This window comes from Triturus cristatus, chromosome 9 (assembly GCF_964204655.1).
Source record: "Triturus cristatus chromosome 9, aTriCri1.1, whole genome shotgun sequence".
NCBI classification, from domain to species: Eukaryota; Metazoa; Chordata; class Amphibia; order Caudata; family Salamandridae; genus Triturus; species Triturus cristatus.
Window position 1 is genome coordinate 372922429 of NC_140592.1, and position 20892 is coordinate 372943320.

Consider the following 20892-nt stretch of genomic DNA (forward strand, 5'->3'; position numbering starts at 1 on the left):
TCCCCCCAACCCCCACCATCCCCCCTCCCCCCAAACGACATCACAGAAAGAGTAATAATATGACAACCCACCCCTCATGTAGTTCTGGTAATCTGTAACAGAAGAATATATCTCCTCGTAAATGTGTATGTATTGTATGTGTATTTCTACTTGAAACTATGACTTATTAGGGTCTGTTTATTTATTTTTTAATCAAAAGGTCAAGATTCATATATAAACAACTCATGGTGTCTAGGGATTTGGCTGTGAACAATAGTGCTTTGACAACGTGATCAGGAGCCTGGCCCAATATTTGTTCTCATAAGGCTACCACGCTTCTTTAAGTCTGCGGGAAACTCTGCCAAGCATTATAGATAGTGGTACCACTCTCTCTGGTAAATGCATTTATCCTCTTTTCTTAATTTATTTGAGTTGGTGTGACCCAGCATCATGTCTTGTTTCACAATTGGGTTAATGAGATGCAGGTTTCTCTTTATTCCTACTACTAGTGCTGCCTGTGTTCTTTGTGAGGCTCAGAATACACATCTGTACTCCACTTCCTAAGGTTGGGGTTTCCTTCTAACTTTGAGCAATAATCCCTTTGTAATGCCACTGTTGTGTAGATCAGCCAACCACGGTGGACTGCATTGTCACTTGCCACAGAGACTTTCTGACTTCGGTCTTTGTGGCCCAGGCGCTGATAGATTCTTTTTTCCGCCATTGGGTTCGATAGCACAGCCAAGTCCTCCAGAGCCAGAGAGGAAAGGTTTTTCACTGAAAACTACAAAAACATCAAAGACGAAGGCAATTGCAGCCTAGCTACCGATGGATGTCAAAGGAACACTAAAGCGAACACAAGACTGACAAAACACCAAAGGTTTTGGACAAACAACATCTTCTTCAACCACGTGGGTCGCACAGCGAGCGAGGGGCATGGAGCATACCACTTTTAGATTTTGCCCCATCTGCCACAAACATGCATTTTCTGCCTACCAAAGGACCACAGGGTTCACTGCATGCACGAAGGTTCAGACTGTGACCTCAGGGCAAGGGAAAAGCAGAGGTAGCCTCTATGGAAGAGATTCCTTCTTGCACTGGGAAAAAACTCTCAGTGCAAGTAGGAATCCCTTAAGGACGTGTGGTTGTCAAGTGACAACAGACACATCAAGGCACCAAGTTTGCAGAGGAGGGAAGAACTCTGTCGAAGATTTCATCAAGACGCAGAGAAATGAAACACCCAAAGACGTTGAAACAAAGAAATGGCAGGTAACTCACTTAGGATGCACAGCGACCATGCCAAAACCCTTGGACTCTAGGCTTGCTAAAACAATCTCACTGCTGAAACATTCAACCCCAGAAGGTAGGCAGAATTCAAAAGAATCCCACAGATCCCAGCAAAAGGATACCATTGAAAGCCTACCCTCAGATCCAGGCTCAACACCAAAAAGGGATTGAGAGCGTGGGAGAAACAAGGAAATCCAGACGCTGAAGAAGAGAACTGTAACTATCTAAAGTAATCAAAAGTCTCTAGACATCAGGAGAAAAAAACAGCAACTCTAAGCACAAATGAAGGCTTTGATGGGAAGGAAGCATGGGTTTGATTATTTAAGAAATACAAAATCCCTCTAAAGCCTCCACAAGAGGAGGACCACATTAGGTGGCAGACCTAGGCCTTCTGCTTACACCTGAATCCTAGGAGGAAGTCGAGGTAAAATTCTTCCACTATGAGAAAGAGGGAGGAATGCTCGAACAAGATCCATCCAAGGTAGGAGAGTACCGGGAAATGGCAAGACCTATATACAGACTCACCAGAGGAAGGGATATATTCATACCAGACTACCGTCACCCCAGGTCACCATTACTGCATAAAGAGGGTTGCAGACATCTGGGTATGATGTTCAGCTTGAATAGGAGCAGTCTGAATCATGTTTGCCATGGTGGAGAGAACATGAAGACTGCAGCGCAGTGGAGAATATCTACCTCTAACATGCTGTTGGACAGAGGTGCTTGTCAACAATGGGATGGGATGGGATCTAGAAGCTTATGCAGAATTTGCCGCTCAAATGGAAAAAGAGGGCAAAGACAGTGGTCCAGGAGATCAAGATTTTTGGCAGCACTTGCCTCTAGTCTGCATTAGATAAAGCAGAAACTGCCAGCAGACAACTGTGTGCAGCAACTTCACTATGCCAAAATGCCTGGCTGTAGGTGTCTGGCTTTAAATGAGATGCAAGCCTCCGTAATCAACATGTCCTTCACCAGGAACAGCCTTTTTAGGTCTCGCCTGAGCCAGAGCATGTGCTGGTTTGGCCAGACATTTAGTGAGTGGGCTTTAGAAATCCGACTACAAGCTTTTGCTTGTGGCCTAAAGCTTGTGATTACGCGCGCGGGCTGCGTACAGCCGCCATCTGCCTTTCCTATCTCTTCCTCACTAAGCAAATTGCTCAAGCGCATCGCTCACGGACTTCAAGGCTCAATCCCGCCCAGCTGCAAGAGTTGCACTCGCGTGTGCACTCCCCCATACCCCCCCCCCCCCCCTCTCGCACTTGTTTTGCATCTCCGTCTACTTTGTTCAGCCTATTTCTCTGTGTGGCGAGCAGGGCTGGCTGAATGCATTTTTGTGATAAATTGCGCGCTCACAACTCCCGGGCTTGTTTTCACAAGCATCTGTTGTGAATTCTTTGCAGACCGCTTCCCTCCGTCTGCTTTGTTCAGCCTATTCCTCTGTGTGGCGAGCAGGGCCGGCTGAATGCATGTGTTTTAGCGCTTGTTTTTGTGGCGATTGAGTACTCTGTACTAGTGTATCTGCTGGCAGTCTTCTCTCCTCCCCGGCATGTTAACTGACCACCCGCCGCCGCTGCTTTTAAGAAACCCCCCTCCGCTGCTTTTAAGAAACCCCTGCCGTTTCTTTTCACCCACCATGTCTTCCTCCCTGCTCTCTAATGTTTTACCACCCCCTGCTTCAGCAACTCCCATGCCCTCACTCCAGTCCCTGAAGGCGCCTCTCCCCCACCACAGAGCGCATCTCGTATGTTGGTCCCTTCGACTCCACTCTGCTGGCCGCCATATCCGTCCTTCCTCCCTTTCACACTAGGCGCCTGCACTTAACCCCTCCCCCACCACAGAGCGCGTCTCGTATGTTGATTCCTTTGACTCCACTCTGCTGGCCGCCATGTCCGTCCTTCCTCCCTCTCACACTCGGCGCCTGCACTTTTCTTTTACAAGTCATCACTGTCGCTGTGTTAGTTCAGTGAAAAATGCATATTTATGGCCAATGACAGTCCGATCTGAACCCACCCACTGCCCTTCCTGGACCGTCTTGCTTTTGACCTTCACATACATTTTGATCTGACCATATTTCATGTTTTCAGAGTCGCATATCGCTGCAAAGGACCGAAGTACAGCAGCGTACTTGGGAAAACGATGTGGCTTATAGGCATGAGCTGCCAACTTTTAAAGTGGGGAACCAGGTTCCCGTCTGGCGTCGGCTCACCATCTTGTGATTCTGTGCAAATCACTTAATCTTCCCATTACTAAAAAAGAGCTGATCCTGTGTAATGTAATCTGGAGCTCATGTAAAGTGCTCCAATGCCCTTAGGCCAAAATTGCACTATATAAAACAGCAACACATCCATTCTCTTCTATTGATTTTCCATCTTCTGGCTTCCTTGAGTAGAATTTGTATCTTTCCATTATGGTGTTGACTTTCCTTTCATATTACATTTATTTGACTGCATAATCAAATGCATATCATTCTCCCAGCGGATACAAAGGTACCTGAATCTTTTTGAGTCATTCACAGCCATGGCTTTCCTATAGATAACTTTCTCTGATGAAAATACCTTTCACCCCTGTCTAATACTTCCACATGAGCTAGGAAAACCTCTAACATACTCCTCTCCATGGGATGTTCACCACTAGATGGTAGACATATGGGAACAATATTGGACATATTTAAGGGTGTCAGCATAGAATCCTCTTAAGAGCAGGTATCAAAGTGGTAGAACTAAATGTAATCAGTTGTGTTGTTTGATGGTTGTGACGTGTGCACAATCCTAGTTCACTAACCAGCGCTGTTCTTTTTGTAGTAATTTGGGTCTGCCACTAGGTGGCGCCGTAAGGTTGCGCCTTATTTCGTATTACGGAAGTGCCAGTGTTTTATTTAAAACGCTCCCTGGGAACAGCTGCACCTGGCTCTGAAGGAACTTTAACCCTTCACCTTTCACCATCCCCCTGGCTTCTGCTCTGTCTGGCCACACTACACAGTGTGCGTGGCCCGAGCACAAGCTGTTTTCTTCCACAGCAGCACCTGCACATTCCAGGAGGGGTGTTCCCTCGTCTGTAATGGATTGATCCTCTCTGTGCTGGCACAGAGCGTGCACAAGTCAGTGCCAGGGCACTACAATAACAAGCATTGGCATTGCCAATAGGTCTCGCTTTTGGGACCTTGAGTATTTAGGTATGCAGCACAATATCCTTGGTGCAACATCAACTGTTGCATGGCTAAACGCTTATAAGGTACAACGTTTAGCCATGCAACAGCTGATGTTGTTGCACCAAGTATATTGTGCTGCAAAACTAAATACTTATAAGGTCTCAAAAGCGAGACCTATTGGCTATGCTAATGCTTGTTGGGAATAGTGTTGAGGAAATGCTATAGGGCCTGCAGTAGGCCACGACAACAAATGCAATGAGGCCTTACAATAGAAGGCAATACATATTCTTCTATGTCAAGATGACTGGTTAATAAAGGAAAAGTCATTCAGACAGTGCAGGATTAGTTAGGGTTTGCACTAAACTTCTGAAAATAATTGCTAAACCCAGAAAGGGAAAAAAGGTTTTCTAGTAGCAATGCTAAACCCAGAAAAGACCAAAGCATTTCCAGTAACAAAGAGTTCAGGCAAGAGTAGAGCAGGCTGCCTCTAGCAAATGGTCAGAGTCTGGCAGTGAGAATGGTGGGAAAGATGATGAGCATGATGGCATCTTGCATTCCTTTACTATTCCAGGAGAAGCTGCCCATGAGACCTCAACAGGAGTGTCTTAAACAACAATGGTCACAGTCAACCGGGAGTTAGGACTATCTTGTGGTTATCACCAACAGAGTACAGTGAGAGATGCAGTGGTGGAATACGAATACAATTACAGGGTGCAGACCGTTAAAATTATCAACTCACTCAGCAACCTTTACAGCAGACGCTTCGCATATGGGGTGGAGTGACCAAATGGGAAAACCGAATATCTGGGGACTGTGGAAACCGAAAGAGGCAGTATAGCATATAAATTGGTTGGAACTCAGGACTGTCATCTTGGCACTGAAAAGCCTTCTGGACACGCATGGAGGGATAGTCCGTCAAACAGACAAAATGACCACAATTTTCTTCTTTACGAACTGGAGGGAACAAGATCTCACATGCTTTCCAAACTGGCACAGGATGCATGAAAATGGTCTCTAGAACGGAGTACAACGCTAGTTGTGATACACCAACTTGGGGACTATAGTAGCAGCAATCTTAGCAGACACACACGAGTAAGTGCTAAAAGAAAGGGTGATGAAGGGTATCTTTCAAAGGTTGGGCACATCACACATAGAATTGTTCGTAAGCCGCAAAATCTCAAAGTTTCAGCTCCTGTTTTCACACTAACCGTCATTAGGGAGTGCCCTGCTGATAGAATGGTAAGGGATTTTTGGCTACGCTTTTTCACCTATACCCATCATACCACGTGTGATACAAAAATGCAAGGAGGCACACAGGACATTAATCCTAAAAGCCCCTCAGTGGGCAAGACTGACCTGGTTCTCCGACATAGTGGAAATGTCGCAATACCAGGTCATAAAGTTTCCGACAGATCAGGACCTATAAGCAACACAGGATGGACAAGTATTCTGTCAGGAACCAGCTACACTGAGCTCGACAGCATGATTCCTGAGGACCTATAATTTGTCCCAGCAAGAGCCAGGGAGATACTTAAGAATGCAAGGAGACCAACCACAAGGAAGTGATATACGGACAAGTGGAACAAATTCATACGTTGGTGTGACAGGAAGTGCCTTGGTAGAGGCTGGATACAATACACTACAGTGATCAGGTGGAGGCTGGACACAAGACCCTACAGTGATCAGGTACCTTACGCATTTGCTAGATAAAAAGCTCTCTTGCGACTCGCTGTAGGTTCGCTTAGCAGCCATAGTGGCATGTACAAGATTGGAAATTGGCAGACGCTTCTTCACCACGCCATAATAAATGTTTCCTGGAAGTAGCGAAGAGGATTGCATGCCCAAGGGCAGCACCCACACCTACATGGAACCTCAATCTCGGACTGTGTCAACTAACTCACTGTTTGAACTCCTGTGGAAATCCGAACTCAAATACCTTACATTAAAAAACGCTTTCTTAGTTGCCATTACATCATTAAAGATAGTGAAATACAGATGCACACAACACAGGAACCATATCTACAAATCCACAAGGATAATGTAATGAGGAGAGCAAATCCACAGTTTCTACCAAAAGTCCTATCACACATTCATGTGATCGTCTTTCCACAACCCAAGCTGCAGACTGAGAGAGCCTTGCATATGCTGGATGTTAGACACACAGTTTGGTTTTGTCCTTTGCAAGTAATACCTATCTGGTAAATTGAGTACATTTTTATCTCCTATTCACAAGCAAGCAAAGGCTCTCCTGTTACAAAGGAGACTATTGTGAGATCAAGACTGCCAAAAAACCTAGGGTGTTATACTGGAAGAGAGGCTAAGGGTCCATTCAACAAGAAAAAAAGGGGGGGGGGGGGAGTCCTAATAACGAGGCTCAGGAGGGATAAAGTGTTAAAACACTTGTTTGCAAATACACACTCTCAATCACAGCCTTCCAAGAGAAGAAGATACAACTATGAAATCAGTGCACAACGTGAATCCAGAAAAGATTCACATTTCAAAACGGATAGGTGACCTACCAGTTGAAGTAGTTTTGCAGCTTGAAGAATTTTCGCGATTCCTGTGCAATCCATCCCCCTCCCTATGCCACGTGCATTTGCTGTAATAAGCCATAACAGTAGTAACTCATCATGGGGAAAAAAGGATTTTAAAGATGGCAGCTGCAACAGAGTTTCCAGGGCATGCGTATGACATCATAAGAGGAGGGATGAGAAACCAAATGATTGACTTGATTCTACACCCTAAAAAGAGGTTTTAAAAAGCTTAAAGACCAACAATTTCAGACCCAACCACTAGAAAGCGGGATAATGCACAGCATGTGAATCCAGAAAATTATTCAATCTGCATAACTACTCCTACTTGTAAGTAACCCTTTTCGTTTTGTCAGTGGCTGGGAGACTACTGCACATGCCAGTAGTCTGTTGCCCTTTTCAGTAGAGTTGTAACTTGCAACATTTGCATCTAACCTCTGAAGAAAGCCCTGGGGTATGAAGGGAGTCCTTACACATTATTTACCCATTAAGAGATCATAGGTAGAAACTATACTCTCAAACTCCCTCCTGCAGCCCTAACTGCTGTCTGTTCTGAAACTCATCCTCTCGCATCCTTAGTTACTTCCTGGCTCCTGACCCTCCAGCAAGAACCTCCATTATGAACTGACTCTTCTGAGATGCTTTGAAAAATGTAGAAGTTCAGGCAACAAAAGATTGGGAGAGTTAGTCATGTAGTCATATATTGAGTGTCAAACGTATTCATCCAACGTCATCCAAGCGCAGATTTAAAACACAGTCCTCTCTCATAGCTCCAGAGGTTACAACAGAAGTGACGAAATACTTCCTTCTCCAGTTTCTCACAGTCGCCTAATAGCATATCACTCCTGACAAGTAATGAGGCACACAGAACATTTATTCACTCCTCCTATGTGGCACCAGAGCACTCTGGGACATCACACAGCCCAAAAATAACAAGACTTCGCAAAGTGGGAGAGTCGCCAGGATGAAAGATTGGAGACCAGCCTGCACAGCAGAGTGGGTGGGGCAGACAGAGGGTTCGGGGGTGGGAAGCTCTACTGCGTAACTGTGATTTGATCCAACAGCACTATATACTGTGCTTTGCACCTTTAAAATCAATTAACTGTGTAGAAAAAATAGTAACTCTACTCCTCCCTTAATACTAAGTACTGAAGGCACAGGCTAACTCAAGTTATGACACAGCTCCCATCTTCAGAGACTGTTGTATCACTATCACACGGGAGAAACTCCACACACCTTATTGACCCATCTACAACAGATAATATGGATTAGAAACCATTCCGCATATGCTACGATATTACCCACAGTTAAGAATTACGAGATCATCCCAAATGTCCATGTGAATATGGGTATCAAGCATACACTTGGAACAGACGTTCACATGGAGCTCTTGTTAAACAAAAATGCAAATATGACAGAAATGTCTTGTCTTGATTTATCTAGGTCACAGCTTTGATAATAGGACAGAAGATACCAGTCAAAAATCTGGTTCCATACACTACAAACAGCCAGGCAGCCTGAGACACCCATATGGCTCATACTTGAGGACCTAGTAGCCCATACAACCATGCAAGTGGCCAGAGTGGACTTTTCACTACAAGAAGAAGACAAACGTGTTCCCAGCTCCACTTGAGCCATTGGCATTTTCATCACCCCCTATCTCTCTCCACTCATCTCTAGCAGGCCGGTCTCTATTCATCTCAAGCAGCTTTCGCTTTAACCCTAGTTAATGTGTCTCTTCTACGGTTTTCTACTAGTCTTCCCCCAGGAGGATCCACTCCTCCCACACGTTTTCTTGTCATCTCCAGTAGGCCGCCAGTGAACTCTGGTAGGCCTCTTCATACCCCCATTTAGTGTCACTCACAGCAGGCCCCTTGCACAATTCCCTATTGACTTGCATGCACTTCCTCCTAGCCAGATGTTGGATTCTTGATGAGGGTTTCGAGACAGGATGAGGTGGGTGGGAGCAGCCAAGCTTGCAAAGTCCTCCTCACATGGGTAAAGAAGTGATCTCCAGGCAGATGTATAAAAGATGGTCCTTTGACCCAGTTCCAACAGAAGATTGTGTAAACATGCCCCTTCAGTTGTGGGCGTTCGACAGGGCACAAAGAGCATTAATTCCCTCCGCATTCTGCGGCATTAAAGCACACCCTCCCTCGCCCTGCATGTAAGATTACCAAAGCGTAGAAGCGGTCGGATCTGCCGATCGTTGTGGTTTTCCAGTGTCACTTCAACTGAAATGCTTCATACTTGTGTCTAAAGCTGCTAATCGATTTCTCATGGTAGAGGTGTCATGCGACGTTAGCCGCCGACTGCATTCTTATCCCTCAATGGAGAAGGTGTTCTGTAGTCTTGGAAAAAATATATATATTACTGTACATTTTGCTTGCGGGGCAAGAATGTTCTGATGTTTGTGTTTTCGTTGGTGTAGGGAAGGAACGTGAACACACACTACAGCCGGGAGACAATGTGGAAGTCTGCGAAGGAGAATTGATCAATCTCCAGGGTAGAATTTTAAGTGTTGATGGCAATAAGATTACCATTATGCCCAAGCACGAGGACCTAAAGGTAAAGGGGCTTTTCACTGAACTTATTGCATGATACACTGTATTGTCAAGTCAAGTCAAACTTTATTCGCAATGTTTCCATCGCATAAAAGTCACACAGTAAAATTGATAAAAACATAACGCATTAAAGCTAAAACAGTACATCCAAAGTTAAAACCATATACCAGGATACGTTCAAAGTTAAAAACTCCATCATATCTAGCACATAAGTACATACACTTTTAAAGTTCTGAATGATGTACCCAATAGCAGCAAAATCAGTAAACATGTATTGTCCTTGAGCTTGGTCAGCAGCATGAGTCCGAGGGTAAAGAGCAGTCGTGAACAGGAGCTCTTAGTCTAGTTGCAATTGTTACAGGTGTGCGTGTGAAAGGTGTGTGTTCTTAGTCACTTAACCAAAAGGAACACCGTCTCAGTGAGTATTGTGTTAACTGGGCAGTGAGGCCCAACGGTTGAATGAGCATGGGATTTGATGCTCTGTATTCACCTGTAGAGTTGGAAGACGTGGAGACATCATGGATCATGATGGGTGGGTTGCGTTACTTCCTATGCTTATGTACCTGAATGAATCGCCACACTTGAGTGCCATCCTTCCAGGTATGTTTTCCGTATAGTCATATAGTGTTCCTACAGATAGGGCACTAGCAGGACCTCCCTGTTTTCCCACTTACAAGCCTTTTCTTCACTCTCAGGTCTGTGTCTCCTTTATTACTGGTAGTGTTGTTCCCTTCTGTCTGTCCCAGTTTCATACACAAGCACGATGGACATTTGTAATCCCTGTGTTAAGGTCACTATTCATTTTGTGTGCTGCTTATGTTTTATTCACAGTATGCATCTTTGAGTTGTAATGTTTTTGGTTCCTCAACACACCAAGACAAGCATGTTTTGCTATCTGTGTGTGCAGACAGTCGCTGGTTTTAGATCTTTCATTTTTAAGCTTTGCTTGACACCTCTTCTGGGTCTGCCTTGAGCTCATTCCAAATAGAAATTTGATGTTGAGGGGTCTTCTCTTGCATGTATGCAGAGTGTGCCCAAGATTAGCCTGTAAAGTTTTAGCGAGGGGAAAGTGAGCCAAAGTTTGTCTGCAAAGTAAGAACTGTCAGGAATGACGTGTAGGGGTAATTTGATGTCAAATGTAAGGAATAAGGTGAATCTCGTGCAAGTGGCAGGCACAGGTTGAACTCTGCTCTCGTGAGTCTCATCCCCAGTTTGTGTCCCCTGCAGGATATCCTGGAGTTTCCAGCCCAGGAGTTGCGGAAATACTTCAAAATGGGAGACCACGTGAAAGTGATTGCTGGACGCTATGAGGGGGACACAGGGCTGATTGTGCGCGTGGAGGAAAACTTTGTCATATTGTTTTCAGATCTCACAATGCATGAGGTAAGAGACTGTAGGTTTACATCTTTCTTTTTGCACAGCTCTAATCGACGACATGGCCCGCCTGCCTACTCACCATACCTTTCTTGTGTGTTGCATGAGTTTTCCCCACTGCTTCGGTCTACAGCATTTCAGTATACTCTGATTTACATCCTTTTTATTTTCCTCTCCCAACAAAATACTTACGAAATATAGAAATATTTAAGAAAGGCACATGACTAATAAGTGCCATTATTCCAATAAAATACAGTACACTAATAATTTAGCAGAATATTTTTTTACATTTTATAGACAGACAGATAATTCTGCCAGGCTTGTAGTGCTCCAGTGTTGTGAAATATGCATTACTTTTAAGAACAAAAGGTCCAAACCGTATACACCAAATCCGGTTAATCCGGCAGAGTTCCACAGGGGACAGCCTTGCTCCACCCCCATATTCACATATGTGGCTTTACTACCATGGTGTTGATGCTCTGGTATTCTTTTTCGTGTTAATCTTAACTGAAAACAAAATGGTGGCTAACTCACTTAACATGAAGGACCCTTGTTGATGGGGACTAATCATATAACCCGAAAGCTGAACCAAAAATGCTTGGTTTAACCTTACTCAGCATGTTGATACACCAAATTCAAGACTTGTTATTTTTGTGCTTCTTCACTGAATATCGTAATATGTATGGTTTCTGGACAAATGCCAGCTGCAGCTGATAAGTGTAGTAGTACACAAAGAGATGCTTAGAACATAGTGATGGAACCTGCAATTCAGTGAGATCACATACCCTTGTTTTAAGAGCTGGGTGTCGGATGCCAAATTTCTAGGTTTACGCAATACAAGTTTTATAAAAAGACAATAAAGACCCAGCGATAGCGATCGCATCACCTGTAAATCTCAAGCTAGTAGAAACAAATAATTTAGATTTTGATTACTACAAGTGGAAGTGTTAAAGCACATGATAGGATGGCAGATCTTTTTAAACCGTGACATACGCTTTGTCTCTGTGGCTGGAGCTAATTGGCAGAACAGACCATGGAATGAAAATAGGTCTAGGGTGGCTGAAGTGATACAGCCTTGATCTGCCAAATTGTGATGAGCCCCTAAGAAATATGCTCTAGAATGCGATTGATACACTAAAAATAAATGGCAAATCTCCTCTGCAAACAACCCCTAGTTGCCAGGTAACGTCCTGGTTACAGTGCGCAAATGAGGAAAGGAGAAGCAGCGGAATAGATCACCAATGATGTATTTAGAAGAGCCAGCTAATTAATATGCGGCCTCAGACAGAGATGCTTGCCTCATGAGTTTTAATCGTTTTCAAATTCGCATGTCAGGTCGCTTAGTTAAAAGAACGGAAACAATGACTCAGTAAGAGCTTTGTGTTTCAGAACTTTTAATTAATCCATTCGTATTTATCTGGACTTTATTGATGCTGAATCTCAGCGCATAGTTATATTAACTCAACAAACGAAACAATTAGGTAAGTAGGGTGTCCGCAAATGACGGACGGTGTACCCTCCTTTGGGCAAATAAAGAAAGAAAACTGTCTAAGGAATCCAACACTAATAAATTATCGACGAACTGCTGTCAAATAAACTGAGTCCATCATTAGGTGTATGATCTACTGGTTACAGGGCTCATCGATGTGTTTACAATCCACAGAGCCCCTGGGATATTACATCTTCCTTTCCCCTGCCCAGGATCTGCCCTATTGGCACCACACCTGCATGCCTCCACTTTGAGCTCTGCTTACCATCCCCTCCACTTCTAAATACCCCCCTTGTGATGAAACTTCTTTCCACTCCTGACACTAGATTCCCATTTCAATTACTGTGTGCCATATGTTTGTGGCCTGATTCATGTAGTACCACTCCATATGTTAACACATAGCGATTTAATTAAATGAAAATGTCTGCAGTGCTCTTGGTTGTAGTCTGACAGCAGCAGGGCAGAGCTGTACAGTAGGCCCTCAGCTTGTCGTCTGTGGCCATTGTTGGATATGTGGGGAGCAGTTCTAGGGAGAGGACCACTGGCTCGTTTCTTTCTGCACCTCAACCATCCTGGCCATTCTCCATCTTTGGTTGGCCTGAGATTAATACGGGCTGACTTATCTAACCTATCGCTTCCAGCCCCACTCCAAAGCTGAAGACTCCCATGATAAAAATCACTTGATGTCGAGACTTTTTACTCATTAAATCCTTTAATGATCTGTAATATGAAAATCTTTTTGCCTCTAATTCTTCAGCTGAAAGTACTACCTCGGGACTTGCAGTTGTGCTCTGAGACCGCATCCGGGGTGGACGTCGGTGGTCAGCATGAGTGGGGAGAGCTGGTGCAGCTTGACCCTCAGACGGTGGGGGTGATTGTTCGTCTGGAGAGAGAGACTTTTCAGGTGGGTACTTCATGGCCATTTACTGATGGCACCTGGGTCATGTCCCCAGGCAGCACTGCGAATTATTGGTGTGTTTAGACATGATGTAATGGTCTCCGCCTCATCCCACAGATTCTAAATATGCATGGGAAAGTGGTCACAACAAAGCACCAGGCTGTGACCAGGAAGAAGGACAACCGGTTTGCAGTAGCCCTGGATTCTGAGCAGAACAACATCCATGTCAAAGACATTGTGAAAGTCATCGACGGGCCTCATTCGGTACAAGATGCTTTTATTAAAGTTAACAAATGTTTGTCACATTGATTAGACGTGTTCCAGGCACACACTACATGCACAGCAACAGGTTTTATTGTATTGTTCTTCCCCAACTGAGTGCCCTTTCCATCCCCCTTCGCCTCCCTTTCCAATAGTTCATGATTGTAGATGGTGATGTGATTTGAGACCGAGATTGAATTTTGGATTTGAACACTGATGTGTTGGTTTTTCCTTTGTTTCCTGCAGGGTCGTGAGGGGGAGATTCGCCACTTGTTTCGAGGCTTTGCATTCCTGCACTGTAAAAAACTTGTGGAAAATGGAGGCATGTTTGTTTGTAAAACGCGCCACGTTGTCCTGGCTGGAGGCTCCAAGGTAACTGCTGTGTAACAACAAAACGTGTTTGTAAGGAGTAGCTACAGAATTCTCCCAAAGTGTGTTTAAATAAAAAGTTAGAATTGTCACTGGGTCTTTCCCGTGAGACATAAAGAGATACTGCAGTATACATGCCATAATACCCCATTCAGGTGGAAAACTCACAATTTTTTAAAAGCCCCAAATGGCTTACGTTTAAGTGTCTTCTGCCTGAAATTGCTACTTGTTCAATGTTAGCCAATGGAGAAAATAAGTTTCCCATTTTATTTACATTTTTTGGTCATTCTCTCCTCCTGTCCGGTTTCAAAATGTTGCCATGTATACTGCAGACCCTAGACTCTTTCAGTGGTATTGCAGAGCCGGGCCTCCGCTAGACCGCAAGGAAGGCCGCAAAGTTTTCAGGCATGAGATGCTCTTGTATAGCCTGGTCTTGTAGACATGGTTGCAGAAGAGCGTAGTCTTGCCCCATAAACTGTGCCGAGACCGGCCATTAGGGCTGATGCAGTGCTTCATCCTTATAAATATTGGATGCTCCGTTTTTGGCTGCACTTGGGGCTTCACGTGATAACAAAGCGCTGTATAAGTTCTAGATCAAATACAATATCTTTGTTCTGTTCTGGAATGTGCCATAGGTACTTGTCTTCAGGGTGCAGTAGGGAATAGTTATTGCCTACAAAATGCTACAAAGTCTGGGCTTCATTCAAAGAATGCTGAGAGTCTAGTATTCTTAACACTTTCGTTGGAGGGGGAACTAATATGAACAGTCTCCTTAGGAATGTTTCTATCTCTTTTTCTATTTACAGCCTCGGGATGTCACAAACCTCACAATAGGAGGATTTGCGCCAATGAGTCCTCGCATTAGTAGTCCTATGCATCCTAGCGGGGCAGGTGAGAACATTTCTTGCTACATCTGCTGTGTACCCAGGTTATAGGTAGTCTATAGTGTGTAAATGTCATCTTTGGATAAAAACACCACCACTTCTCATGCCCAACAGGACTCATACCTTGTAGCTATGTCAATCTAATACGTGGTGCCAAATAGGTGGCTTGTTTTTCGTTCTTTCTCTAATTTCGTCTTATGGGATGATCAGTCTAGAGTGTAGTGCTTACAAAGTGGGGAGCTGATGCCCTGATGTAGTTTTACCATCCTATGCTATGCCTGTTTACCTTACAGCTGGGCCAAGAGGCGGTGCAGTTGCAGGAGCTGGAATGGGTCGAGGCCGGGGACGTAGAGACAGTGATCTGATTGGGCAAACTGTTCGCATTTCTCAAGGACCCTACAAAGGTAGGAAGCAGATGAGACTTGGTTGGAAAATTGAAATCCCCAAAACGTCCTATTTCTGTTTATGCATTTCCAAGAATCCCCCAGTTTGCCATACACCTATTCCTTTCCAGCAGTAGGTTCCTTTTCTTGCGTTGTGGAGGTGGTAATTGGAGACTCAGCAGTGAAAAGGCATTTTCAGAAGTCTCCATTCCTAGCTTGCATTCATTGACACCAGAATTTCACAACATGCTCCTCTGACCGCATATCCTATTCTATCCATTTTAGTTTCTTTATATTTTTTGTCTTATTGCTCATTATTCTCTACTTTCCTTTCCAGATTTCATTCCATTTAATCCTCCTTTTATAATGGAACTCTTTACTTTTCTCTCCCACCTATCTTCCTTCGTTCCACTCGTGTTTTTTGTGGTGCACCGACTGCTTATTCCCATGCTCCAGCCCTTATTTTCCGGCCTTGTATAGTGACCTGATTGTCTCTTTAGGGTACATTGGAGTCGTGAAGGATGCCACGGAATCCACTGCTCGAGTCGAGCTCCACTCCACCTGTCAGACTATCTCAGTAGATCGTCAGCGTCTCACCACAGTGTAAGTGCTGCATTTTTCAGGGGATGGGGGTGGGTCTATTGAAGGGATCAGGTGTAGCCCCTGAAAAAAAGGGGAATCTATTTATTCAAAGTTGTTATGAAGATATGTTTGATGTGGAATTGGTGGTACAAAGTACCTTAGAGTTCAGTGTGCATGTGGACTTAGGATACAAAAATTACCAGGAATTTTGGGTCCAAAGAGGAAAGCATCCATATGAAATGTGGAGGCCAAAAGGATGCCCTTGTGAAATTGATCCACATGTTGCTGGCAGATGTAACACACCCTGTATTTGGGAGGCCTGACATTGCTTTGAAAGAGGGATGAATGACTGCTCAAACTACTTTTCATTGTCTAGTGTGCTAAATTCTAAGGACACTTCTAGACTTCCTGAGGGGGTGATGCAGGAAGCCCTGAGGAGGTTCTGCATAGCATAAAGCTGTGACTCGAGCACAGGACTGGGGTAATTAAGCATTTTTTATTTTCGTTTGCAGGGGTGCTAGACGTCCAGGTGGAATGACATCTGCTCACGGCCGCACACCCATGTATGGCTCCCAAACACCCATGTATGCCTCTGGATCCAGAACACCCATGTACAGCTCGCAGACACCTGTTCATGATGGTGAGTACTTGTCCCCATTTCCCCTTGTGTACTTCCCTCAACTTTTCAGCTGCTCCCCACCACCTGCTGGTAGCACTGTTCTTCCTTCTATGAGTAGGAAAAGTTACTTATGATTGTAGCTTTCCTCTGTGGAAATCTTTCACCGGTTCCAAGCTAAGATTCTTCTTCTAGCATCAGAGTGGCTGATACCTCCCTAAAAGAAGCAGAAACATTCCATGTTTCAAATTTGAGAATAGTCCTAAGCTGGAGAAGGCAGGGTTTAGCTCTCTATAGACAGATTTGGTGAACAATATTGTTGTTTAGACTTTGATTATTGACTTTGGTTTTCAAGTTTGTAGAACTTGCAAGTTTAGTTCAATGCACTTAGGTAATACAAAGCCTAGCCCATCTTTTTGTGAGCTTCAATTTATGGCTCTTATTCTGAACCCAGCCTTTATCTTTCGAATGCATGTTATTGATCCTTCACCTGTTGATCAAGCTCTGAGAGCTGTGCTTTGGTTTCTAAGCACCGTGTTGCAGCAGGAAGTGAAAGGGCAGTCCTCTCTGGTATATCAAAATACCACTCTTACCTTTCACTGCAGTGATTTACAGCGCAAAGTAGCACACCAGTTTTGATAATAATAATGTGAATTCTTCTGTCCTGAAAACAGGATTGACTGGTTCACAGTAGGAATGATGAATGTCCTTCAGAGTATTTCTACCATCTCTGTTTATTTGGTGCCATATTATTACCTTGTGTCTCCAACACTTAACTCTGTTCACCATTTCTGGCTCTTAGCTGTGTCTACAATGTTGCCTTTCCTTGTGTACAAGGGCCATTTTTTCTTATTTATTTGTCCTGTTTTCACTCCTTTCGTATAGAAGCGGACAAAATGATTTTGGCATTCTTGGGGAAACCAGAATACCTCTTCTATCCACTAAGCCCCACAGCCAGATGTAATTATTACCCATCATCCTACAAACAAGGAACAAAACAATATATGTGGCAAGGCAGGGTGTTCCCTTAGTGCAAGCATTCGCTAAACACTGGTTCAAACTCATACTTCTGACAGGATGCACAAGTGAGACAAATACATCCTCAGAATCCCAGCGACTTCTTACCCAATGTTCTATAAACTCCTTTATGAAAATGATGGGTCTGCTCAACGAATATCCTGAATGCGTCAATGTCTTTATGGGCATGCACATTTCTGATAGACATCACATGAGGATCTGGTTATTTTAATGCACCCACATTGTTACCTACCATTCTATTTTGAAGGGCTAATCTGAACCAAATGACTAACTCACAGGATTTTGAAATTGTTTAATTTAATTAGGCACCTAGCTACAATACCACTGTTGCAAAAAAGTAACTATCCCGTGCTAGTGTTGTTACTGATTACCTTTTTTCCTTTCATAACTATTAACTTGCTACTGGTTCTAAACTCTTTTCAGGAAGCCGGACCCCTCACTATGGGTCACAGACTCCTCTCCATGATGGCAGCCGGACACCAGCGCAGAGCGGAGCCTGGGATCCAAACAACCCTAACACACCATCCAGGTTGGTGGGATTTCCTTCATCATTTCCTGTAGGGATTCAAATTGAGTTTCTCCTGTGTGAAGCATTTATTAGTCATTTAGCATTTTAGGCAGATGCTATAATAAGCGCCATGCTAGGCAATCGATCTTAAATGAAGAGTACTTGATTTTCATCATTAAGACTTCACTAGTCCTTTCATTGTGTGCAGAACAAGGTTAAAAAGGCTTTCTACATCTCCTGCCTTCCCACCAGTTATAGATACATGTGAAAGAATCAAGATGGCTGTGTAAAAATTGAAGACTCTTCCCACCAGTTACAAAATTGATATCATGAGATTGTATCAGATGCATTCTATGATGAGAAGCATGTGGGTCTGTACCATATGTACTGAGAACAACTTGGCATAAACTCATCACCAGTGTTTCATTAAAGTTAATATTCTTTTGTATTCTTCAGGGCTGAGGCAGAAGAATACGAGTTTGCTTTCGACGACGAACCCTCACCTTCTCCGACGGGATATGTTGGGACACCAAACCCACAGACACCAGGCTATCCGGATGTGCAGTCCCCGCCAGTTAATCCACAGTACAACCCTCAAACACCAGGCACGCCAGCAATGTGAGTGTTCTCCCCACTGTAAAACTAGTTTCCGTACCTTTTCTGTCCCATATTGGCTTGTAGTCCAGTACTCTCCTCTTATTTTACAAACCTATCTTCCTTCAGGTACAATACGGACCAGTTCTCCCCATACGCTGCACCATCTCCACAGGGGTCCTACCAGCCAAGTCCAAGTCCACAGAGTTACCACCAAGTGGCACCAAGTCCTGTTGGCTACCCAAATACCCTCTCACCTGCCAGCTATCATCCAACCCCCTCTCCCATGGCGTACCAGGTATGGTTTGTTGACGCAGTGATCTGCTAAATGAGACTCGGCTCATGACACCCTTTAAATAACCGCATGCAGTGTTTTTTAACATACATTAGCTGCCAGTATTTTATTTTGCCAATTATTGCAGCAATCTGAAGTGAATTGGACAGTTAACTTACTAAATCATGTCACCTTGGCTTGCCTTCCCTCCCCCTTCAAGCCAGTTCATGCTTTTGAGGCAATAAAGGTTTGTATCCTGGCACTAGAAAGCCCAACCATTCTATGCAAATCTAAGTTTCTCAGAAGACGAAGTATTGGCTAAAACATATTGACCTGCTGATAGTGTCACGTGCCAGAGCCACTTAGCAATGTGATTTACAATTTCTGTGATAGCTTTGCACTCCATACCCCATTGTCTTGTAGGTTCTCAGTGGTGTGCAATTATTTGAATGTTCTACTTTTTGAAATGAAGATCTGCATTGACATCAGGGACACTCTAGTATGTGCCAAGAGAGCGCTCTGTGTTTCTGACTTTAGGGTTCATGTGATTTATTACCATTCTGGGTAATTTGCGGGCAGCTGAATCCTACTGTTATTCACATCAATTAGCACCTGTACCCAGTGGCACCCTACAACTTCACCACTGTGGAAGATTTTCAGCCACAATTGGAGGTACAGTCACTGTAAGACATGTGCGCATATAGACTGTAGAGATAGTAACACATAGGAGGCTCAGGCTGATACTGTGCCTTTTTGTCCTGTTTTGTTTGTAGGAAGCTGACTTTTTATATAGTGGACCAAAATAAGGTACACCGTGTAAAGAGTCCAGGCAACCCTTATTGGTTTACAGAGGCAAAAATGATCACACTAAATGCTATCTTTTGTGGTAGTGTGGACAAGCAGTTTAGGCTTATCTGAGAGTCGTGCTAACCATCTTTTGTACTCACAGTGGCAATAAATGAGAGACCCACTCAAGCATAAATCAGATACCAATTTAGAAAAATAATTTGTATTTTTATAGAAATTTTGATACCAAGAAATTCGTTCTCAAGTAAGTACGTTTTAAGCATGAATTTTTACATACAAGTAAATATTTCACTTGAGTGCATCTTTACGCAGTGGTGCTTCCCTAGAAAAGGCATATGTGCATGTAGTTATTTGTGATCAGTGTCTGGGTGTCTCCTTCAGGACTTGGGGTCGTAGGGGGCCAAGGTCCAAAGTACCACCAGTAGTTATTCTTTACCTGCCCTGGGGCATCCGGGTACAGATGTGCTGGTCGGCTTGGTAGCTGTGGATACTGCACCGGTGGAATAAAGGAGGACCGCCTCACAGGCTCTGTTTGCTGCAGGGGTCTGTTACCCTGGGTATTAATCCAGTGCAGCTCCAGTTGGTCTTGGTGTCCTCTCACTGGGGGAACAGATCTGACCTTCAGGAGCATAGGCTCCTCTTCCTGGGAGCGGTATTGTGTCTGGCTGGCCAGGGAGCCGCAACTCTGTAAACTGGAGTTTGGTTGTGTCTGCAGACTGCAGAGGAGTAGTTCCTCTACTCCCAGGAAAATTGCTGGTAATTTGCAAAGGGCTGGCAGTCTTCCAAGGTTCTTGGAAGCTAGTCATCTGCTGAATAAGTTGCTAGTCACAATTGTCGAGAGTGGTGCAGGCATGGTGTGGCACCAAAAGTCCACATCAGTCTTCAGTTCTCGCTGCTCTTCTTTGTCCTCTTTTTCTTAATCTGTTGAATTGAAGTTCCTGGTGTCAGGGGTGCCACCTAAATACTCAATTTAGGAGCGTTAAGGGGCGTGACATGTAGTAGCCAATGGGCTACTTACCTTTAGGATGTCGACTCCCTCCATATGGCCACTTCCTTTGAGAAGTGGGCATAACCCTGACTCGGAGAGCCTAGCCTCAGAGGGGGACATGCCTCCAGACTAGCCAATTTTCCTGCCTGTCATGGTGCCAAATGGGACCGGGATTAGGGGTGGCATTTCCCATGTTTGGGGAAGCCATGGGTCAAATATCAAAGGCAACAGAGGCCCTTGAAGCCTCCTGCCTTAATATGCTGATCACTTAGCCATCCTGCTTTGAGGAGGTGATAACTCCTCCTACCAGAGTAGGTATTG

At 44.2% G+C, this 20892-nt stretch overlaps 1 protein-coding gene across 2 annotated transcripts in view; it reads left to right on the plus strand.

Moving 5' to 3' along the window:
- The window catches only part of SUPT5H (SPT5 homolog, DSIF elongation factor subunit), a 166015-nt gene that overhangs the window by 130096 nt on the left and 15027 nt on the right, over nt 1–20892 (plus strand). For both annotated transcript variants that reach the window (XM_085625192.1, XM_085625191.1), the window contains exons 15-26: nt 9374–9510; nt 10734–10889; nt 13127–13273; nt 13385–13531; nt 13775–13900; nt 14704–14788; nt 15075–15185; nt 15665–15767; nt 16259–16386; nt 17824–17929; nt 18365–18526; nt 18632–18800. In XM_085625192.1, the coding sequence (XP_085481318.1) occupies nt 9374–9510; nt 10734–10889; nt 13127–13273; nt 13385–13531; nt 13775–13900; nt 14704–14788; nt 15075–15185; nt 15665–15767; nt 16259–16386; nt 17824–17929; nt 18365–18526; nt 18632–18800 (1577 nt within the window). The remainder of the gene's footprint in view (nt 1–9373; nt 9511–10733; nt 10890–13126; nt 13274–13384; nt 13532–13774; nt 13901–14703; nt 14789–15074; nt 15186–15664; nt 15768–16258; nt 16387–17823; nt 17930–18364; nt 18527–18631; nt 18801–20892) is intronic.